At 39.1% G+C, this 19,948-nt stretch overlaps 1 protein-coding gene across 2 annotated transcripts in view; it reads right to left on the minus strand.

Moving 5' to 3' along the window:
- The window catches only part of ARHGAP6 (Rho GTPase activating protein 6), a 100,559-nt gene that overhangs the window by 51,626 nt on the left and 28,985 nt on the right, over positions 1-19,948 (minus strand). For both annotated transcript variants that reach the window (XM_008048753.2, XM_008048748.2), the window contains exons 3-5: positions 12,193-12,264; positions 3,223-3,479; positions 735-930 (exon numbers count right to left, since the gene is read on the minus strand). In XM_008048753.2, the coding sequence (XP_008046944.1) occupies positions 735-930; positions 3,223-3,479; positions 12,193-12,264 (525 nt within the window). The remainder of the gene's footprint in view (positions 1-734; positions 931-3,222; positions 3,480-12,192; positions 12,265-19,948) is intronic.

Here is a 19,948-nt window from a genome sequence, read left to right on the forward strand (position 1 = left end):
TAATTAAGAAATCTTTCCTATGTCTATAAAATGCAAGCTAGCACTAGAGCAAACAAATTTATCTTACAGAAATGGCAGTTTAATGAACCAAAAATCTAAGTTTCAGAAAAATGTTTAAAGAAAGGTATACCATTTTCTCCTCCCTTCCCGAAAGGTATACCATTTTAAAGTCAGCATTTCAACTGGAATTAAGTTGCAGAGCATGACTGTGGTGAAAGCATAAATGACCTCTTTTACAAAAATGCAAACAGTAATGCGTAAACCTATTGTCAAAAATAATGTATTTTCTAGTCATTTAGGCAACAATTTCCAAATCTATTTTTTTGCAAAAGAGGGAGAAGCTGGACTCTTACTTTTTAAAGGAAACCTTGTGAATAACCTCAATGTATCAAAGATAAAAGTGGATCTGCTCGTTTTGAAGGGGATCCTAGGGACAGACACAATCCAACAGACCTGGTCGTTCCCTAAATTTCTTGGTCTCCAGGGTCACTTCTGAGGACTCTTGGGGACTGAGCAGTCTGAATACCATCAAGTTGATCCCTACTCCCCCCAATCTTGTTTAGTTCAGTAATGTCTTAAGCAGACACTCACATCCGTGCACTTTCTTTGCAAAGGAAATTTTAGTCCAGAGCCTGATCAAATGAACAGAATTGAAACTGGGTGCTTAAACGAATGATGCTTGAAAAAATGAAAATCTTTAGTACTTGATCACTGACAGACAAATCTATACTTACCATGTTTTTCTAGATGCTGACAGCAGCTGTCCACCAGCCTGGGAACCTGTCTGTAAATAGGATTCAGACTGAGTTTCTTATCTCTGGCTTTTTCTTTTTTATTTTGAGCCTCAGCCGGCAAGGAAAGTTGTAAAGCTTCTAGTAGTCGAGACTGATTGTCATCAAGATCGGTGATAGAGTCCACTGACATGGCACCCTGCAGATGACGCACAGGCATGAACAGAGTGCAGACAGAAAGGAAAAACAGCTGCCCTAAAATGCTAGCCAACGCATACTTTTACTCATAACTATTTATCACACTGAAATAATACTGCTTGATTGCATTAATTGTGCTGTTTGAATATCACAAGGAAAAAAATAAATGCCTTTTGAAAAAGTTAGGAACTTCCACAACATAGGGCAAGATAATGGCAGCTACAATTTCCACAATAGACAAAGTTTCCAAGTGGAAGACAAGAGATGGGAAACATATAATTAAAGTATTTTGGCCCAACCACTTTATTTCTTGAAAAAAGAAAAAAATCACATACTCAATGAATGAGGTAGTCAGAGAAATCCTGTGAACTAAAAATTCAACTCTGGCTCTAGGAAGTAGATTTTTTAAAATAGGAGGATTCTACAAAAAGGATCTTAGTTTAGTTTCCCCTAGAAGTAGCACAAAGTGCTTTATTAGGGAGGTGGTCCTGGGAAACACCTGTAGGGGAAGTGGTGAAATGAGGAAGGGAAGGCAGACCATGAAAGGAGCATTATCAAGCCTATTACTCTTAAGGGCAATTGGAGTTCAATCTCCCTGGGTAGCTCGAGGAGACTGTAGATCTGGCACCTCAGAGTTATCCCTACTAAGGAGTGAGGGAGCTGAGGTATTTATACACCAAGTCTCAACAATCATTGACTAAAGGCAGCCTCTGGTGGGGGCGGGGATATAATGTTATCTCCTTCATACCTGCAGCCTGCCATCAGTGTGGGCCAGGTACTTCTGGCATCAGAGAAAGCCCTTAGCAAAAAGATGAGGCACTGGCAGGTGCAAGGTTAGCTGGCATACTAGGAATGGTAAAGGCTCGGAGAAAGGGGTCAGGGCACCAATTGCATTTGCTATAGCTACCCACCATTGTGGGAGTGTAGAGGAGGAACTTGGCTGCTGGTTTCCTAGCAGGGCCTGGATAGAGGAGAAGACGTTTGGGAGACCCATTGCCTGAGCCCTAGATTCCCAGTAAGCTCAAATTGAGAGTTTTGGTGTTATTATCCTATGGGTTTTTACACACAGTCAGGGAAACAATGACAGATATGAAAGAACAATTTCATCATGCAAATTTAAGTATTCCATAATTTGGTTATTTCTCCATTTTTAAACATAGTCAATAACTGCAAAAACAGCAGTACCTCCTTCTACCTTGGAGAAGTCCTGAATGTTGGAGGATGGTTGAGAAATGTGGGTTTTAAGTGGGAAGTGCCTGGAGTTTTAACCAGGGCAGTGTTCAGTGACTGGAGGTGGCAAAGATTTAGGGTCTCCAGGCAAGGAAAAAGGGAGAGAAGAGCTCCCAGTGACCTGGGAAATTTTAGAGATGCTTATCAGCTGACTCGACCAACACCTGTCAGTTTGCCTGAAAAACTCAACTTGGCTTTCTAGGTTTAAAATTTGAAAAGCCAAGTAATATCACAGTGTCTAGAACATAGTATTCCTTCAATAATAGGTCCATATTGTTGTAATATTGATTTAAAAGAAAAAAATATATATATAGGATTCTAAGATTTTGTTTGAGAAAAAGAAATGCTCCACTGATAAGGAAAACCCTACAGCCAATTTATTTGGCCAGGAATGTTCTCAGACTGGTGATGAAGAAATTAGCAAAAACACTGGGCCCTGCCCTCAAGCCTCACAGTCAAGAGGGAGAGTCTGGCAAGATGACAGATCACAAGAGACCAGGATCAATGGCGATACTGCAGAATGTTTAGGTTATCATGGGGCACAGGATTAACCAAGGAGGGACACCCAACAGCTCTTTTTTTCTTCCTTTTCAGGATCTCACTCTGTCAGTGAGTGGCATGATCATGGCTTACCACAGCCTTGACTTCTTGAGCTTAGGCGACCCTTCCGTCTCAGCCTCCTGAGTAGCTGGGACTACAGGCACGCATGCCTGGCTAGTTTTTTTAAGTTTTTTTAGAGAGGAGGTCTGGGTGTGTTGCCTAGTCTGGTCTTAAACTCCTGGGCTCAAGCAATCCTCCTGCCTCGGACTCGCAAAGTGCTGGGATTATAGGTGTGAGCCACCGTGCCTGTCAACATCGAACAGCTTTGACAGGAGTAAGGAAAAAGTGTGACAGTATGCCAGGTGCCACATGTCCAGTGCAAATTCTCCCAGAATGAGGTTGTTGACAGATATCTGATCACAAACTACATATACAGATTTCACATGAACAAAAACCCAAAGAATAACCTTATACATCTTCAGTTTTCTAGCATTGGTGTCAGAGAAAGTACTGGTCAACTCACCCTCCTCCTGACCCGAGGAGCTGGTTCCGGGGTGTTTGGGGATGTTGACTCATTTGGTGTTTCTGAGGTTGAGCTGAGAGATGAGTTACTGCTTGAGAGTTCTTTGTTTTGTCTTTTATTTCCAAATGGGAGGAGGGAAGCCACAAAATCAGATGCGTCTTTCTGCTCGTCCCTCTGTGAGTCTTGCTTGAGTTTATAGGCCCTGTCATTTGCAATGACTTGGGATAAGGGCATTCCAAATGCCTGCGGGATGAATTCTGGAATCAAAAAACAGACATTTACTTTCAGAGACAGCCCAGACCAGTAAAGGCTCTCATCTATGTTTCAGACCTAAGGGTGGACATATTTAAATGATTGTTTTCTGAATAATTGATTCCTCAATCAAAATACAGAGATGATGGTTGTATTTATCAAAATGGCCAAAGTTTCCATTTCAAGAAAGCTGGTATGTACAAACACACATCTTACACATCTAGGTCTCTAGCTTTTCTCCACGTGTCTCAAATATGTTTTAAAATAAATAACATTACAAAGAAATGTAAAAACATTCTATTTTTGATAGAATGTAAATAATATTTTACCCTCATGAATACACACTTTTATAAAGTCTTAGTTTTTTATTTATGTCTCAGAAGTCTCTGAAGCCTGAAAAGCATGAGGACATTGTACTTATCCATACATTCAACAGACTTTTATTTTATTTTATTTTATTTTATTTTATTTTAGAGATGGGGTCTTACTCTGTCATTCAGGTTGGAGTGCAGTGGCACAATCATAGCTCACAGCAACCCCCAACTCCTGCGCTCAAGTGATTCCCTTGCCCCAGCCTTCTAGTAGCTGGTACAGGTGCATGCTATCACTTCTGGTTAATTTTTTAAAACTTTTGGAGAGATGGGGCTCTCTCTATTTTGCTCAGGCCGGTCTCAAACTCCTAGGCTCAAGCGATCTTCCTGCCTCAGCTTCCCAGAGATAGCTGGGATGATTGAGTCACCACACCCGGCCACAACAGGCATTTATTAAATACTTACTATGTGCCACTACAAGCTATGCACTGGGAGACACAAAGCTTATACAAGGTACAGTCCTTGCTCTTGAGGGTTTCAGAGCATGGAGTGGGATGGGGTGAGGGAGTGGAGAGTCAGATTTGCAAATTATTATAACAGAGTGACTATCATGTGTTATAAAAGAGTAATGCATGAAGCTAAGACTGACATTTAGTTAAGTGGGAACTTCGAGTTTCCCAGTAAGAGTCAGGATGTGAAATGATAACCCAAGAGGCAGAGGAGCAGCTTGGGAGCTGCTTGGGCAGAAGTGTGCTCGTCATCTCCACATCCTACCTCCAGCAGTTGGATTGAGTCTGTCACACTCATGATCTACACTCAAGCCATTCTACTGACCATGTGCAGAGAGGACTTGACCACAAGCAATCTGGTGGGAAGCCAAGGATACAATCTGTTAAATCCTCTAGTAAGGACAATTTGGGGGAAGGGGCATAACATAGAAATATATGGTTTTATTTGGGAATGTATACATAGTTGCTTTCTGTATCTTTGCAGTAAATCCGTTTGTGTGCATATATCTTGGATCTTTAGGGCCAGGTATTTTATTGGCAATACTTTAAAGTGCTGAAAAGAACTAGTAATTTAGTAAAATGCATTATTCCTTTCAGACTCCAAAGTAGGTTTCCTAGCAGCAGAAAATTGGAGTCTACCCTCTGTATCAGTTTTATAAGCTCTATGAATGAGACCAGAATGATCAAGGGAAAATAATTCAAAGGTTATTTGTTCTTTGAAAGTAAAAGCTAACACTAAATAAGGTGGACAGAGGCTTTCAAAGTTTTGCTTCCTTGATCCATGGCAACACTTTTAACCTGACTGGGCTAATGGCCAAGTCTACATTAAAAGCAGAAATGCTACTTGAAAAGCCTGCACTTCTGGTTTTATCAAAACATGCAATTTGTTTTGAAGTAAAAAAAATCAAAATTTCAGCATTTTGGGATTTTTCAGAGGATGCTTGCCATTCTCTATCAACAAACTAGGTGACATAAGGTAGTACAAATAGTAGGCATTTCTTCATCGAGTGATTAATGTGGCCAGTGTGGTGAGAGCCAACACTCACTACTGATAAAAGGCCGTGTCTACTACTAGAAAAATTGGGAACCCAAGGGGACAGTATCAGACCACTTGTTGTGTACCTTGAAGGCTTATTATATAAACCAGTGCTATCTGTGGAAATAATCAAATATTCTTATTTCAAAAAGGCTGGAAAAATCTGGAAACACATGGATGGTAAGTCTGACAACTACATGAAATAACAGAAATGATGGGGTATTAATAAGAACAAAAAGAACACTGATAAATGTAGCAAGTAACACATGTCTGCTCAGGTAGACATACTCATAGTAGGGATTTACTATAAGAAGGGGCCTACTGAATCCTTTTCCAAAATTTTTTCCATATAAGGAAAACCAATCAGACTTATTTAGAGAGTTCTTATATCTCTTGAAAAAAAGAAGAAAAAAAGGTTTCCTTTGGACCCTATCATTTTTAATATCAAAAGTCTACCACTCTACTTGTAACTTAGAATCATTGAATACAAATTAAACTGGTGAGATACATGAAGTCATTCTCCAATGATTTTTATTTCTCTTTTATTTCCATTCAAGAGATGTAGCCACCCATAACAGATTTTTATTTCTCTCTAATAGGCTTCCTTTTCTGCCTAAGTTTATTCTTTCAATGGCAGAGTTTTGAAGCCGTCTTTTTGATTTCTTGTTGCTTTCTTTCCCAGAAGACTCTTGCAAGCTTCAGAAACTTCTCTATGCACAAAACTTACATTGCAGAGAATTTTTATTCTCTGTAAAATTCTAGGCAGGATTCCTGAATATTATTTCTTCTAAAAAATATGGCTATTGTGAAATTGAGGCAGCATCCCGAGACTATAGAGCAAAACCCCTTTTTATGTGTAAATAAAGTGTTGGGGACACATGTTTATCTGTGAGTTCAAAGTTCTTCTGCTAGGGGAAAAAATAACCTCAAGACTCATTATGCTAACAGGGTGAATAAAGTCGATCATAGGTTTTTTAAACAAGGAAATTACCCAGACTCACTGTGCTGGGGTCAGGGATGATGAATATCATGTTCTAACCTTATGGCATGTATTCATCAAGGATACACTTTCCGCTGTCCTCATTAGTGGTGACTGCCTACTCTTCCTCTCTGTGAACCTCGAGGTCAGAGGTCAGAAGGTAGTGCATCATTCTCTTTGCACCCTACTGCTACTTCCAGACCTTCATCCTTGTACCTTGTGACAGAAGCCTACTACAAGGTTCCTTTTATCCCCTGATCATTGTTATCTTCTGTGGTCATTTACTTTGGTTCACAATCAGACCCCCAATGTACCATTATTTTGAATGACTTGTATATCCACCTAAATGACCCACCTTACTCTCTGTCTTCACTCCTCCTTCACTTACTTTCTCCTGCATTCCACTTTGTCACCCACTCTCTCAGTCCCATCCTGGACCTTGTCCTCACCAGAAGTTATTCCATCTCCAGAATCAGGTTTCTGAGCTGACCACAGCTCTTATCCTTCCGGCATGCCCTATCAGCTCATCCTGCTACCAAGAGCCCCCCACTGCACTGATTCCTGCACAGTTCTCTCCGTTAGCCCCTGCCAATTGATCTTTACTCTCCTCCTAACTGGAGTTCTCCTCACCCCAGTCCAGATGCACTCAAGAGTCTGCCCCCCAGTGGCTGCATTTGGGTGTCTGCCAGAGCACATCCTTGCCTGGTCGGGACAGACACCATGACATGCCATGTTCCCCAGCCTCAGCCAGGTCCTCAACATTCACAAGCAGCCCCATTTCCTTTTTCTAGTTGATTAATTTCCACCATTCTCCTTAAGAACAAGTTCCACCACTCCATTCACCTGAAACCTCAGATTTCTCAGCAGTCCCTCCCCAACAGCAAATGGTTCTGCCTCCTTCTTCAGTACAACAATCAGCAGGTGTGAAGGCTCCCACTCTTCACGCCTGCTGTACCTGTGCTTTCCCCCAACCTTCCTTTGCGTGATATGGAGGTGTGACTCTGTGTCCTGCCAGGCTTTCTGCCTCACTCCAGTTCCTACGCTCCCCAACTTCCCTTTAACTATTGATAGCTTTAAACCATAGATAATGATGTTGGCAAGTTGCACAGTCTCTATTGTAACTATTCAACTATGTCAATCTAGTAGGAAAGCAGCCACAGGGAATAAGTATGTGAATGGGCATGGCTGTGTTCTAATAAAGCTTTATTTACAAAGACAGCTAGCTGGTGGGTCATCTCCTGCTATAAATTACATCTTCTTGTGCCTGTATCTTAAACCTCTTTCCTAATAAATATTTTATATTAAATGTGTTCAAGTAGCTCCTTCGTTAAAAAACATAACCTTTGACCCACCCTATTTTTCTCCTCAATGGTTTACCATCTCTCCTTTCTCCACAGTTAACATTCTCTAAAGTATTACCTTTACTTTCTGTCCTATGCGTTTCTCACTTGCCACACCTTCCTCATCTCATCTAGTCTAGTTGACATCTCCAATGTTATTCTAGAACAGATCTCTCAAAGTCATTGCTGACTTCAAGGTCATTATCCAGTGGTTATGAAAGCCCTGAACCTTCATGGTCACTTTTTGAAATACTCTGTGTCTTTTGCATCATGGATATACTAACTGGGTTTTTTTCCTACCTCTTGTCACTCTGACCTGTCTCCATAAATAGTATGATCCACACCCACAACTCCACTTTCCATCTATAGGAATTTGATACCTCATTGCTACTTCCAGCTTGGACCTCTCCTCTGAGCACCAACTACTTCTTCCACATTTATACCTGGAGGTCCCAAAGGCATTTCTTATGCCCTCTCTTCCGCTACCAGTTCCTCCTCAGATTTCCAATGGTCTGTTTGTTATTTTTGTGTTAGAAACAGAATTCTAAGAGTCATCCTTGATACCTGACTCCATCTCACATCCCATTTCCACTCCATCATTAAATCTTCATAATGTCGCCCTCACATTATCTCTTGTGTTTATCCACTTCTCCCCATTTTCACCATTACTCTCATCCTAGTTCAAGGTACCATCCTCTTCCTCCCAGACTTCCAAATAGCCTCCTAACTGGCCTTCCTCCCTCCACTATGGTGTCACCTCCACCTCAAGTTCATGTCTTAAACTGCAGCGTGTCACTCTGTCTTAAGACACCACTAAATAATTATTTCCTTAGAATAATTTAATGGTGTGTCAATGCTCTTAGCATGTAGACCAAAATGTGCTATGACCCACACAGTCCTGTGTGAGCTGGCCCCTTCCTACCCTTCCCTGAAACCACACTCCCCTGATTCTCTCTCCTCTAGTACTAGCACTCAATGACAGCATTCAATATATGTTCTTTGAGAATTTTCATGTAATGAAAACTGGTACTTGATTTTTCTACTGCTACATAATATGAAGTAAAAATAAAAATTGTAACATCTATTTCTATACAGTGTTACTTCACAGCTTACATACAGTGACATAGTTAGTGAGAAACAATAAAACATGGCATGATGTGATTTCAGCATAAAGAAAAGTGATAGAACTGAATTCTCCCCAGATTTTGCATGGGTAAATATATAGCATAATCTAAAATTGTCATGAGGGGAGGGGACTGTCTCCCAATGTCATGTCATAGTAAAACCTATTTCCCATGTGCTCTGATTAAGAAGCACATTAACTGGAACAAAGTAGCTATGTTTAACCCTCCCCCCAAAAAACCTGATTTCGTTTTGACCCAAGAAATACATTTTCTGAAGTTCTGAAAGTTTTAAAAACAATTGGTTACCAAGAAGTTTAACTAAGAGAAATTAAGGACATGGAAGTATTCTGCATAAAATTATGAAAATATGTTTTTTGAGCCAGTGTCAATCTTGAATTAGTTTTTTCATATGGAAATCAAAAGTCATGTAGGCACTACTTAAGTGGCAGGAGGGACATGGGAGTGTCAGATGATCTGCTATATATTATATCAAGGCAATTAAATAATGTTCAGGACATGATTCATTCTGATGAGATCAATGGATATAGTGGCATATCAAACACTTATGAATCACTCTTATTGGGAAAGCAATTCAATTCTAAAAGGCTGCTCCTATTTATTTTTAGATGACCTAACTCAAGAGATCATTCAGAGTTTCCTGTTTTCCTTCTTTTACCCTTAGATCCAAATAATGATCATTTTTCACATGTACAACTGTTAGAAATCCAAATGCTAATATTCAACTGGAAGGAAATAATGTGAACTGATTACAACCGTGCCAGACCGGCACATCACCCCCATCACGTCCTGGTTCCCAGGACATCCATGTACTGACTCCCAGTGTTGACGTGGACAAGGCTTTAGATGCCATGTAATTAACCTTCACTTAAACCTAGGATACCTCATTTTAGAACATCAAAGCTACAAACAAACAAACAAACACAAAATTCCCCCAAATCTCTTTTGCTGTGAAGCCTGATATTTTCCCCTTTAGTTGGATAGGTGATGTGCCTTTTCTTTGGGAGTACCAGGACCTGCCTTCCTTTTTGCACTTACCTTCCTGTGAGGAAGTATAGAATACACCAGAGTTTTCATTGAGTCTACATAAATATGGTTTCTTCTAAAAATCGTACAATCCACTGTGCTTGATCAATTACTTCTCTGGCCCTTCCTTCCTTGCTCATTTGCATTTTTTCTTCCTACTGTTCTGTACACAATATAAGCAAGCACACATATATCTCCTAATGTGGAGGGAACATTTATCTCCTCTTTAAAAAATGCTCATTCTGCTTAGTCCAGCACAAATGAACACTTTCTGAAAAATCACCTAAAGTCTACATTAGAAATATTTATTAATAAATCTCAATCTCATTGTCCTAGAATAATCAGAGTTTAAAAAGAGAATACATACATTACTGATACCAACCTGAGTGATTCCTTTAATAAATTCTGTACACGGAAAATTGTTCTAATCTAGAGAGGTAAAGGTGCTCACCTACTGCAGTAACGGAATGAACAAAAACTCTAATTTGAAAGAGCAATGTTGCTTACTAATATTCAGGTCATTAAAAAATAAGAGCAAGAACATATTAGTCAGTCAAATATGATACACGTTTTTAGACAATGATAAATAGCTGGACAACTCTTTGCCTTCATTATTACAGCAGGAGATTCTGCTGTGACAGGATGTACCCATGTTGGTTGATGTGGACCAGAGTTCTTGTCCTAGACACTGCACACTAGAAGTTCTTAAAAATGTCCATGCCTGACATACACCTGCAGCTCAATGGACTCAGACACCCAGGGGTGGGGTCTTGAAAGTTTCCGTGAGTGATCCTATTGTGCAGTCAGGGGTGGAGACAATTGACACATTCACCTACTTTTCTTTAATTTGAGGTAAACATTTGAAATGTCTGTAGAATTTGGGTTGAGGATGGTGCTATTGGCATCTAGTGAGTAGAGGCCAGGGATGCTGCCAAACATCCTACAATGCACAGGACAGCCTCCGCCACAGAAAATTATCCAGTTTAAAATGTCAATAGTACCAAGGTTGTGAAACCCTACTCTAAAGGAAGTAAAACAATGGTTTTCCATTTTTTGCATTCTTTATATTCTTTTAGTCCAAATAAGCAAATGTCATGAGCCTCTAGGCACAGCTCAAGATGTGGATGTAGAGACTGAGATCAATGCTGTGAAATACGTCTTGAACAATGCTGATGACAATGTCTTTATTTTTCATACCCTTGGTTTCACTGCCTTCCATTACTTTTCAAGTAGAAATTAAATCATTTTGTAAAGGAACTCCAAGGCCAGATATATGGCTGGTCTCAATCAACACTCATTCACTATGTCACATAAGATGAAAATAAACTCATATGACCATGCCATTCAGTAGTCTTTTCATAAGAGACCATAAAAACAAGCCTTAGAAAACTGGACTGTGTCAATGGAGCTCAGGTGACCATTAGATGGGCTCAAAGAATGTTAATTAAAAATGACCACAAATACCCCTGAGAGAATGTCTAAAGTATCAATTCTGTAAATAAACATACAAGGGAGATACAAAACAATATGATGGGAGTCAATGATTCCCAAAACATATGGGGCAAAAAATAAGCATGCTGTGATCTAACAAAAAATGCTGAGAACGGCCCATCTTCAGTAACCCATGAAGATGAGACTGTTTCTTTCCAGTAGTCATGGTAGGTGAATCCAAACTCTATCTCATTGAACTAGCCCTGCTGGTCTGGATTTGCCAAACAGCTGGTTAACGTTAGAGATGCTGCCCGTGGCTACTCGACCCAGGTCCTCTTTATGCGTAGCTGATTGGCCAGAATCATAATTGGAATCATAAGCTTGGCCAAAGTCACATTTAGCTCAAACCAGCTGAAATCATCAATTCAGTACAGGGCTATTCAAACACAGAAGAGTAGACCAAAACAGCCCTTAATGACATTCCATTGTACAAATCTAGTTTGCATAATAGAGTTGAACCACATATATCTATGCAATTCAAAATTCCCACCAAATTCAACCATTATGTTCCACGGAAGATGCATTTGCTTTAGTTACTTTATTCTTTTTTTTTCTCAAAGTAGATGCAACAATCTATTTAAATACATTTACCTAAAGTTTCTTTTCAGAACAAGTCCAACTTTAACTATTCTTCTTTTTTTCAAGTAATTACTTGTTTATTTATTTTTAAAACTTTTTTAAAGTATGGAGTACAATTAACGGTTAGGTATACAAATGGTCATTGTACAGGTAAAGTTTGGGCCTCACTCTGGTTTCCACTTCACCTGGTTTGAGATCAGGTACCCTTATTGATGTTGTGTCCCCCCATCCCCTGGCAAATTCCCACTACTGCCAATCCCTTTCTCATAGTATTGTAATTGTTCAGGATCTGCTTTATTCCTTACCTCTGTCTTTGTTTTTCTCCTTTCCTAGTGAATCCAGTTTCTTTCTCAAAGATTTCTTTCTTTTTTGCCCATCTGTAAATATTAAAAGAATGAGAAGTTGTAAAAACAAATATACAAGTGATATTTTACATTATCAATAATTACATTTTAAGCAAAACTATGGCTTCTCTCTTAACCTCACTTACAATTTTAGACAGAGTAACAGCTCTGAGAATATATAAAAATTCCTGACTTGGATAGCATATATAACAAAAATCTTGGTGTATGCTCTTAAATTTTCTTTCAGTCACGGAGAGTATAGAAAACTTACCTCTTTTTGGAAGTAATTTATCTTTGGTCTTTAGATAGGTTTGCTTTTACTATTACACAAGTCTCTTCCTCTTCTCCATGGTTATGCAATTCAATGCTCATCTTGAACCAAATCTCATTCATGAGCTCATAGAGTATAACTGGACAAGAAAATGGGTTTGGGGGCCTGTAAAACTCAGGTCCAACTATTGCTGCACCATTTACCAACTATGTGACTTTGGACAATTCTTAGTACCCTCATCTATAAAATGCGAATGTCATGGAGTTGTGAAAACTAAATAAAATGATGGGTACAAAGTGCTTAATAGGGAGCCTTAAACAAGTCAGGATGCTTTCTTTGTGGGGGGTTGCATAGTGTTCCATACTATGACTATATGATAATTTAATTATCCATTACTCCACTGATGGACATTTGGGTTTTTCTTCTAATTTTTCACTGTAATAAGTAAGGAATATATTCTCTAAGCATCTGTTATTTACAACAAATGTACTTAATACATCTGTTTAACTCACCAAATAATAAAGATATCACTCATATCAATGGGCAGCTGCAATCAAATTCTTGGTATGTCATCATAAAATATTGGCATTCATCATTGCCAGAATGTGTTTCAAGAGTATGCAGCTGTCAGCTTAACATGGTGGGAGGTGCGAATCCAGAATCTACACTGTAATCAAATAGGGATGTGCAGCTCATGCTGCAAGGAAAGGTATGGTGAAAAGGGGCCTAAAAATTGTTTTTCACAGGACACGCTAAAAAAATGTAGCAAAGGAAGAGATTCAGCCCAATAAAATTTAAAAGCAAGACTATGATACTGGAAAAGACAGAGTAAGCATTATGAAACAGAAATGAACATTCCTGGGATCCTCACGGAGTTGCAGATGTTCCTCATTTTTGGAGGCAAAAGAACATCACAATATAATCAACAGGCACACTCAATCCCTCCTCCCTTTCAAGGATTTCAAAAATGACTCTCCTCCCACAAAATGAAAATATTTCATAAGAATCTTCAACCTTGTAGTCATGCAATATGTATAGGGGAAAATTGTGTAAATCAGTTATAATGTGGCAAAGAGCCACTGACCTTTTCTATCATGTATGTGTTCATATCTACAAAACCTAAAAGATGATGTAACTACTAGGTCCTACCATGACTTACTACACAGACAATAAACATTCTAACTGTACAAGATTCTAATCTAGTCTACAAATAGGACTGACAGATCTTTTACTTGTAGTACTTCATTCACCATTAGGTTCATATCACCAAATGTATCTGACAGTAATGAACTTTTATTTAATTTTCTTCTAAAAAAAATTTTTAGATTCAAGGGGTACAAGTGCATGTTTGTTACATGGATGTATTGCATACTAGTGGGGATTAGGCTTCTGATGTCCCCATTTTCCAAAGGCAATCAGTGGTATCCAAATAGGAAAAGAAGAAGTCAAGTTATCTCTCTTTGCAGATGACATGATTGTGTACCTTGAAAACCCAAGAGAATCTGTCAAAAACCTCTTTATACTGATAAAAGACTTTGGCAAAGTCTCAGGGTATAAAATAAATGTGCAAAAGACTATGCATGCATTTCTAAAGAGATGACTTTGTTTTTTTCTGTACTGAGATGTATATACATGGAATCACACTGTGGATACACTTTCTTGTTTTGTTTATTTCATTCACCAATACATTGTGAGATTCATCTTGTTGGGGCAGGTAGCTGTAGATCATGCTGTGTATTTGTATGAATATAACACAGTTAACTTCCCCATTGAACTACTGATGGAAATTTGAGTTGTTTCTAGCTTGAGGTTATTAGGAACAACAATTTGGAAAAGTTTTGCTCATGTCTTCTTTACGTGCATGCGTGTGCAAAAGTCTCAAGACAGCGATTCTGAGAGTGTGGTTTCAGGACCAGCAGCATCATTATCATCTAGGAACCTGTTAGAGAAGCAACCCAGACCCACTAAACCTAGAACTCTGGGGTGGCACCCAGTAATGTGTGTTTGAACGGACCCTCCAGGGGATTCTGGTGCACACTAAAGTCTAAGAATCATTGCTTCAGGGTACATGAGAATATGTAAAAGCTTCATTGCTTGGTCAGCATGTCTGCACTTTTAGGCTTTATTTTGTACCATCAAACTCTTCAAAGCAGTTTTGCTCATTCATATTCCCACCAGTATTAGAGTTTACATAGTCCCACAAGGATATTATATGCTTTAATCTCCAAATCTCCAGACAATATCTTGGTCTTTTTATAGGCAAAATGTGAATACTACACAGACATTTTTTAAAAGAATGAAATCATGTCCTTTGCAGAAACTGGCGGCTATTACCCTAAGTGAAATAACTTAGAAACAGAAAATCAAATATCACATAGTCTCACTTATAAGTGGGAGCTAAACAATGGGTACACATAGGCATACAATGGAATAAAAGACGTTGAAGACTTCAAAAGGGATGAGAGAGGGAGGGGGTGAGGACTGAAAAACTACCTAGTGGGTACTATGTTCTCCATTTGTGTCATGGGTTCAACAGAAGCACAAACCTCATCATTATGCAATATACTCATGTTACAAACCTGCACATACACCTCTTGTATCAATAATACAATTTTTTTAAATGCTTAACTACTTACAAAAAAGGCCCATTGGTGTAGGGTGTGGTTAAGCTGGGCAGCCTCTTTGGAGAGTTCAATACCAGACTGGGTCTTTAGGAGGATTGAGAATATGAAGATGTGAGATTACTCCTCCAGGACATGCTTTCCATGAACTTATTTGCTGTTGAGGGTGGTGTTCCATTTTAAGGCTTGTTTCTCCTAGACTAGACTATAAGCTCTCTGAGAAAAAAACCAGTCCCCTAGGCTTTTGTCTTCTTCCAAATGAATAGACCAGGGTGGAGCACACCCAGACTTGTCAGTACTGTCCAAGGCCAGGAATTCTGATGGAGGATTTGGGTTAAGTCCAAGGGAACCCAGGAGCAATAAAGTACACATCTCCCAATTTTAAGGTAATAAGATTTATGTAATCTTATTAATATTAAGTTAATATTAAATTCCAGAGATAATAAAATGACTGTCCAAGGAGAAGACTTTGCTGACAGAGGAAAAGTAAATGTTACCTTTGGGAAAGAAATATTACCTGAAAAGGGGCAGGAGGGAGCCTTCTGGGGTGCTAAGAGTGTTCTATATTTTTATTTGGTTGGTAGTTACATGATATATACATATTAAAAAGTCATTGAGCTTTATTTGTGCATATTCATATTTATGTATATTACTATATGTATGTTACCCCTCAATAAAAAGAATAACAATAAAAGACTTCACCATTTTTACAGAATGGCACCAACATAAAAGTTACTGAATGAGGCTGAAAATTCAGCAAAGTCTTTAAGAGGAAAATTCTTAAGTGTTTAACTTTTCTAAATATCTGAATATCTATGATCTCATCTAACCACTACAACTTCCCTGTGACACACACAGTAGTAATGAATAGTTAGTATTTATTGAGCAAGTACTATGAGCTGTGTGCTTAGTTTCCAAAATCTTATGACATCCTCACAGAAGCTTTATGAATCCCATACTAATATTCTTATTCTTCCCATTTTATAGATATGGAGATGGAGGTTGGGAGAGATAAAGTAACTTTCCCATGGGCAGAAGTTGGATGTGGTAAATTCAGAACTTGCATATAGCCCTATCCAACATCAAAGCTGGTACTCTTAACCTCTACCTATGCTGTAGTGGAGGAAACATGGTGTCTTTTTGAGGAATGTGATGGTAAGGGCCAGATACATGGACTAACATGCCCAAGATAATACAGTGGTAGAGAGGGAAAAGAACGAGAAACTGATAATTTTTAAACTCTAGATATGTACCCAGATTGATATGTCATTTTCATATGCTGTTAAATATTATACTTACATTATCTAATACACACCAACACACAGTCCACTGGGGTAGCTTTTTATTTATTTGTTTTACAGTTGAGGGAACTGAAAATCACAGAGTTAATGCTAATTCTCTCAAAATCACAGAACTGGTAGCTGTGGGCCTGGGATTCAAACAAAATTCCAGATCTTTCCAATAAGCACGACTCGTCTTGAGAAGTGTGGCTGAGAAGAGAGCCCAGATGCCTGTGAGAAGAAGCTGTCAGCCCTTTCTTTAAGGTCACTTTGCTGGTGCAGTATGAACGAGGGTTCTGGCCTCTTCTATCTGAGAGGTGTTTGTAAAACAACGGGCAACCACTTGTGAGGTTTATTTAGACTCCGCCCTCCCAGAAGCCAGGATGATGAGCAAGGGTGCACTAAGGCTCCTTTCTTAGTCAGGTAATCCCGGGGAATGGTATAGACAACCTCAGTCCACAAGTGCAACTGGATGCAGGACATGGCAACGGCATTTAAGCCCTTTTAAATCCCTTCACTCGTAGAGCTCTGTAAATACCACACTACTGGAAAGGAGAAGAAATCACACTCACTGAGATCGGAAATGGAGACCAAAACAACAAAAAAAAAAATTGCTAAATGTCTACTGGGAACAAAGCCTTCCTCTGGTGCTGCTGCAGATACAGGCAAAAATCTAACCTGGTGGGTGCAAAATGGTCATATTGAGCCCCCTATTATTCAGGTGGTGTTCAGTTCACACAAAGATTTAAAATAAGTTGAGCCCTAAAGCAAAATCTCAGCGAGTTCACATACGTATCTGGATTTCTAGCCTCTTGAGAAAGGCGGAATAGCTGGCAGCACTGTATCCCACATTCCTCGCATATACCCCAGGGCAGTGTGGGCCCTTAACCCTGAGTCACTGCACCCACTTATATTACCTGGAAGGCCTTGCAATTTACAACCCCGCCCTAGCCTAAAAGGAAGGTTCTAGCTCGTTCAAATCTTCAAAAAAAAAAAAAAATTCCTGCTGAGAAAAGTTTGAAGGAATGCTTTTTGGCACCATCTCCCCTGTTTCCCAAGCCACATCTGCCTCACTATTTACTTGGGCCAGAAAAACAGTCTCTCAGAGGAAGCAAACCAAAGGAATTCATAGGCAATGAGGGGAGCTCAGTGAAAAAGTGAGGAAAAAAAGATATAAAGAGAGACACCTGGGTGGCAGAATAGGAAGTGGCCCTTTAAAAACTGCTTATAATCTATGCCAGGATTTCTCAGCTTGAACACTAGTGACATTTAGGGCCAGATAATTATTTGCTGTGGAAAACTGTCTTGAGCTTTGTAGACACATTTAGAAGCATCCCTGGCCTTGATCTACTAGATGCCAGAGCACCCCTGTTGTGACAACCAATAGTGTCTCTGGACATCACCAAATGTCCCCCAGGGGCCAAAATCACTCCAGTTGAGAATCACTGGTCTATGCATAACTCAATTTAGAGAGGAGCTATGAGCCCAAACCATGTAAATGTGAACAAAACATTCACATTTTATTACTTGCCACAATGCTCAATTTATACCCAACCTCAGTTTCTGTTTTAAGCAGAACAATATAAAGATGTTTACAAATTATTGAGCCTAGGTATCATGTTGAATTTTGGGCACAATAGCAATTTTCTTCAATTTATAATGTTACCTTTCTAGCGAAGTTTAAGATTACAGGCAGGAGAATAAACTAAGTTCCTTGAGTAAACAGTCATTAATTTATTTGTATGAGGGTTTTTTTTTTTTCTCCTTTGGGGGGCAAGATCAGGAGTGGAACAGCATCTGACAGTGAACAGTTATATGAATGGATGTGGTTCAGCATTTAGGAAGACTTGGGAGACACCGTGGTTCTTTCCTTTTATTTAGTGGACTAAATGGTGGATACAGAGACTTACTAGTTAACCTTTCATGGGCCAGAACAAAGATTATGGAGGGCATTATAGGGAGACTGCCTTGCCAGCAAATGGAGTTGCTAACCATTGGAATGAGCTGCTTCTGAAAAAGCACCAGTCACTGTGCATTTTGGTTGCATCCTTCACTCTGGGAGAAGTCAGGCCATGAGCAACCCTATGCAAAGGGCTAAGGAATGAGAGACTGAAGTCTCCAGCCAACAGCTACTTGAGTGAGTCTGGAAACTGATTCTCCAGCCCCAGTCAAACCCTCAGATGACCACAGCCCCATCTGTGCCTGCTTGCAACCTCACAAAAGTCCCAAACCAGAATATTCAAGTCAAGTTAGTCACAGAAGCTATGTGAGAAGAGATATGTTTGTTATTTGAAAAAAAAAGAAAAGAAAAGATGAACAGTTAATACACTGTGGCATTCCGGATGGGATTCTGCAGCAGATAAAGGGTACAAATGGGGAAATTGCCAAAATATGAATAAAGTCTATAGTTTTGTTGATCCTAATACACCAATGTAGGTTTCTTAGCTATGACAAATGTATGTACCAAAGCAATATAAGATGTTAACGTTAGAGCAAACTGGGTGAGGTGAATAAAAGAATTCTCTAATATCTTTGTAACTTTTTTGTAAATGTAAAATTATTCCAAAATAAAAAATAATTTTTATTGTAAAAAATCTTTCAGGTACCAGACATATTCAAGAGAAGGTTGAAGATACATTCATCAAGCATGTGAGAAAATCAAGGCCTGTGCTGCTCACCAAAAGTGCTCTACAGAATTGAGAGCTCATCTTTATGACAAGAAGGGAGGTGATTCACAAGCTAGGCTGAAACTAGTCAACTAATCTATTTGCATCTCCCTGATCTGAAAGAAAACATGTGTCTATGCCGACATAAGTCATCCATTTTGTCTTCTGTTCTAATAGAGCATGTTTGCTGGAAAGGGTGTGGCCAGCTAAGAAGCTTGACCAGATTTGGAGGCAGCTGATTAGATTGTCTTAAGATTCTTTCTAAATTTTTGGTTCTCTAAATCATTTTCCTGCTTGAGTTACTCAGACTTGGTATTTTCATTTGCAACTATATACACTGATTAGTACAGAAATAGTCTTTTAAAAAATCTCTGATACCTACCCTAATAAACCAAAATAATGTTTTTAAAATAAAATATAACATATTTACATATATATGTATATATGAATGAGAGGTGAGTTATAAAATCCGTGGATATACTGTCAAAATATCTACAAATACTATAGTTTATAGTTTATTTTTTATTGAAACTGAAATTCATTCTTTTATCTCATCGATTTCCCCCTTTGTGGGCTTGCAAACCACAGATTGATCTCCCAAAAATAAGGCAAGAAAGATACTAAACCAGATCTTTTCTTTCCTGCTTGGAATAGGTTGTTTGTTAAAGAAGTAATAGTAAGGCCAGCTCGATGGCTCAGCCTATAATCCCAGCACTTTGGGAGGCTGAGGCAAGTGGATTGCCTGAGCCCACGTGTTCGAGACCACCCCGGGCAACTTGGAGACAGCTTGTCTCTATAATTACTGTGCACCTGTAGTTCCAGCTACTTGGAAGGTTGAGGCAAAAAGATCGTCAAAGCCCAGCAGGTCGATGCTGGGGT

Source organism: Carlito syrichta, unplaced genomic scaffold, assembly GCF_000164805.1.
Source record: "Carlito syrichta isolate Samal-C Ts95f unplaced genomic scaffold, Tarsius_syrichta-2.0.1 Scaffold48748, whole genome shotgun sequence".
NCBI lineage: Eukaryota > Metazoa > Chordata > Mammalia > Primates > Tarsiidae > Carlito > Carlito syrichta.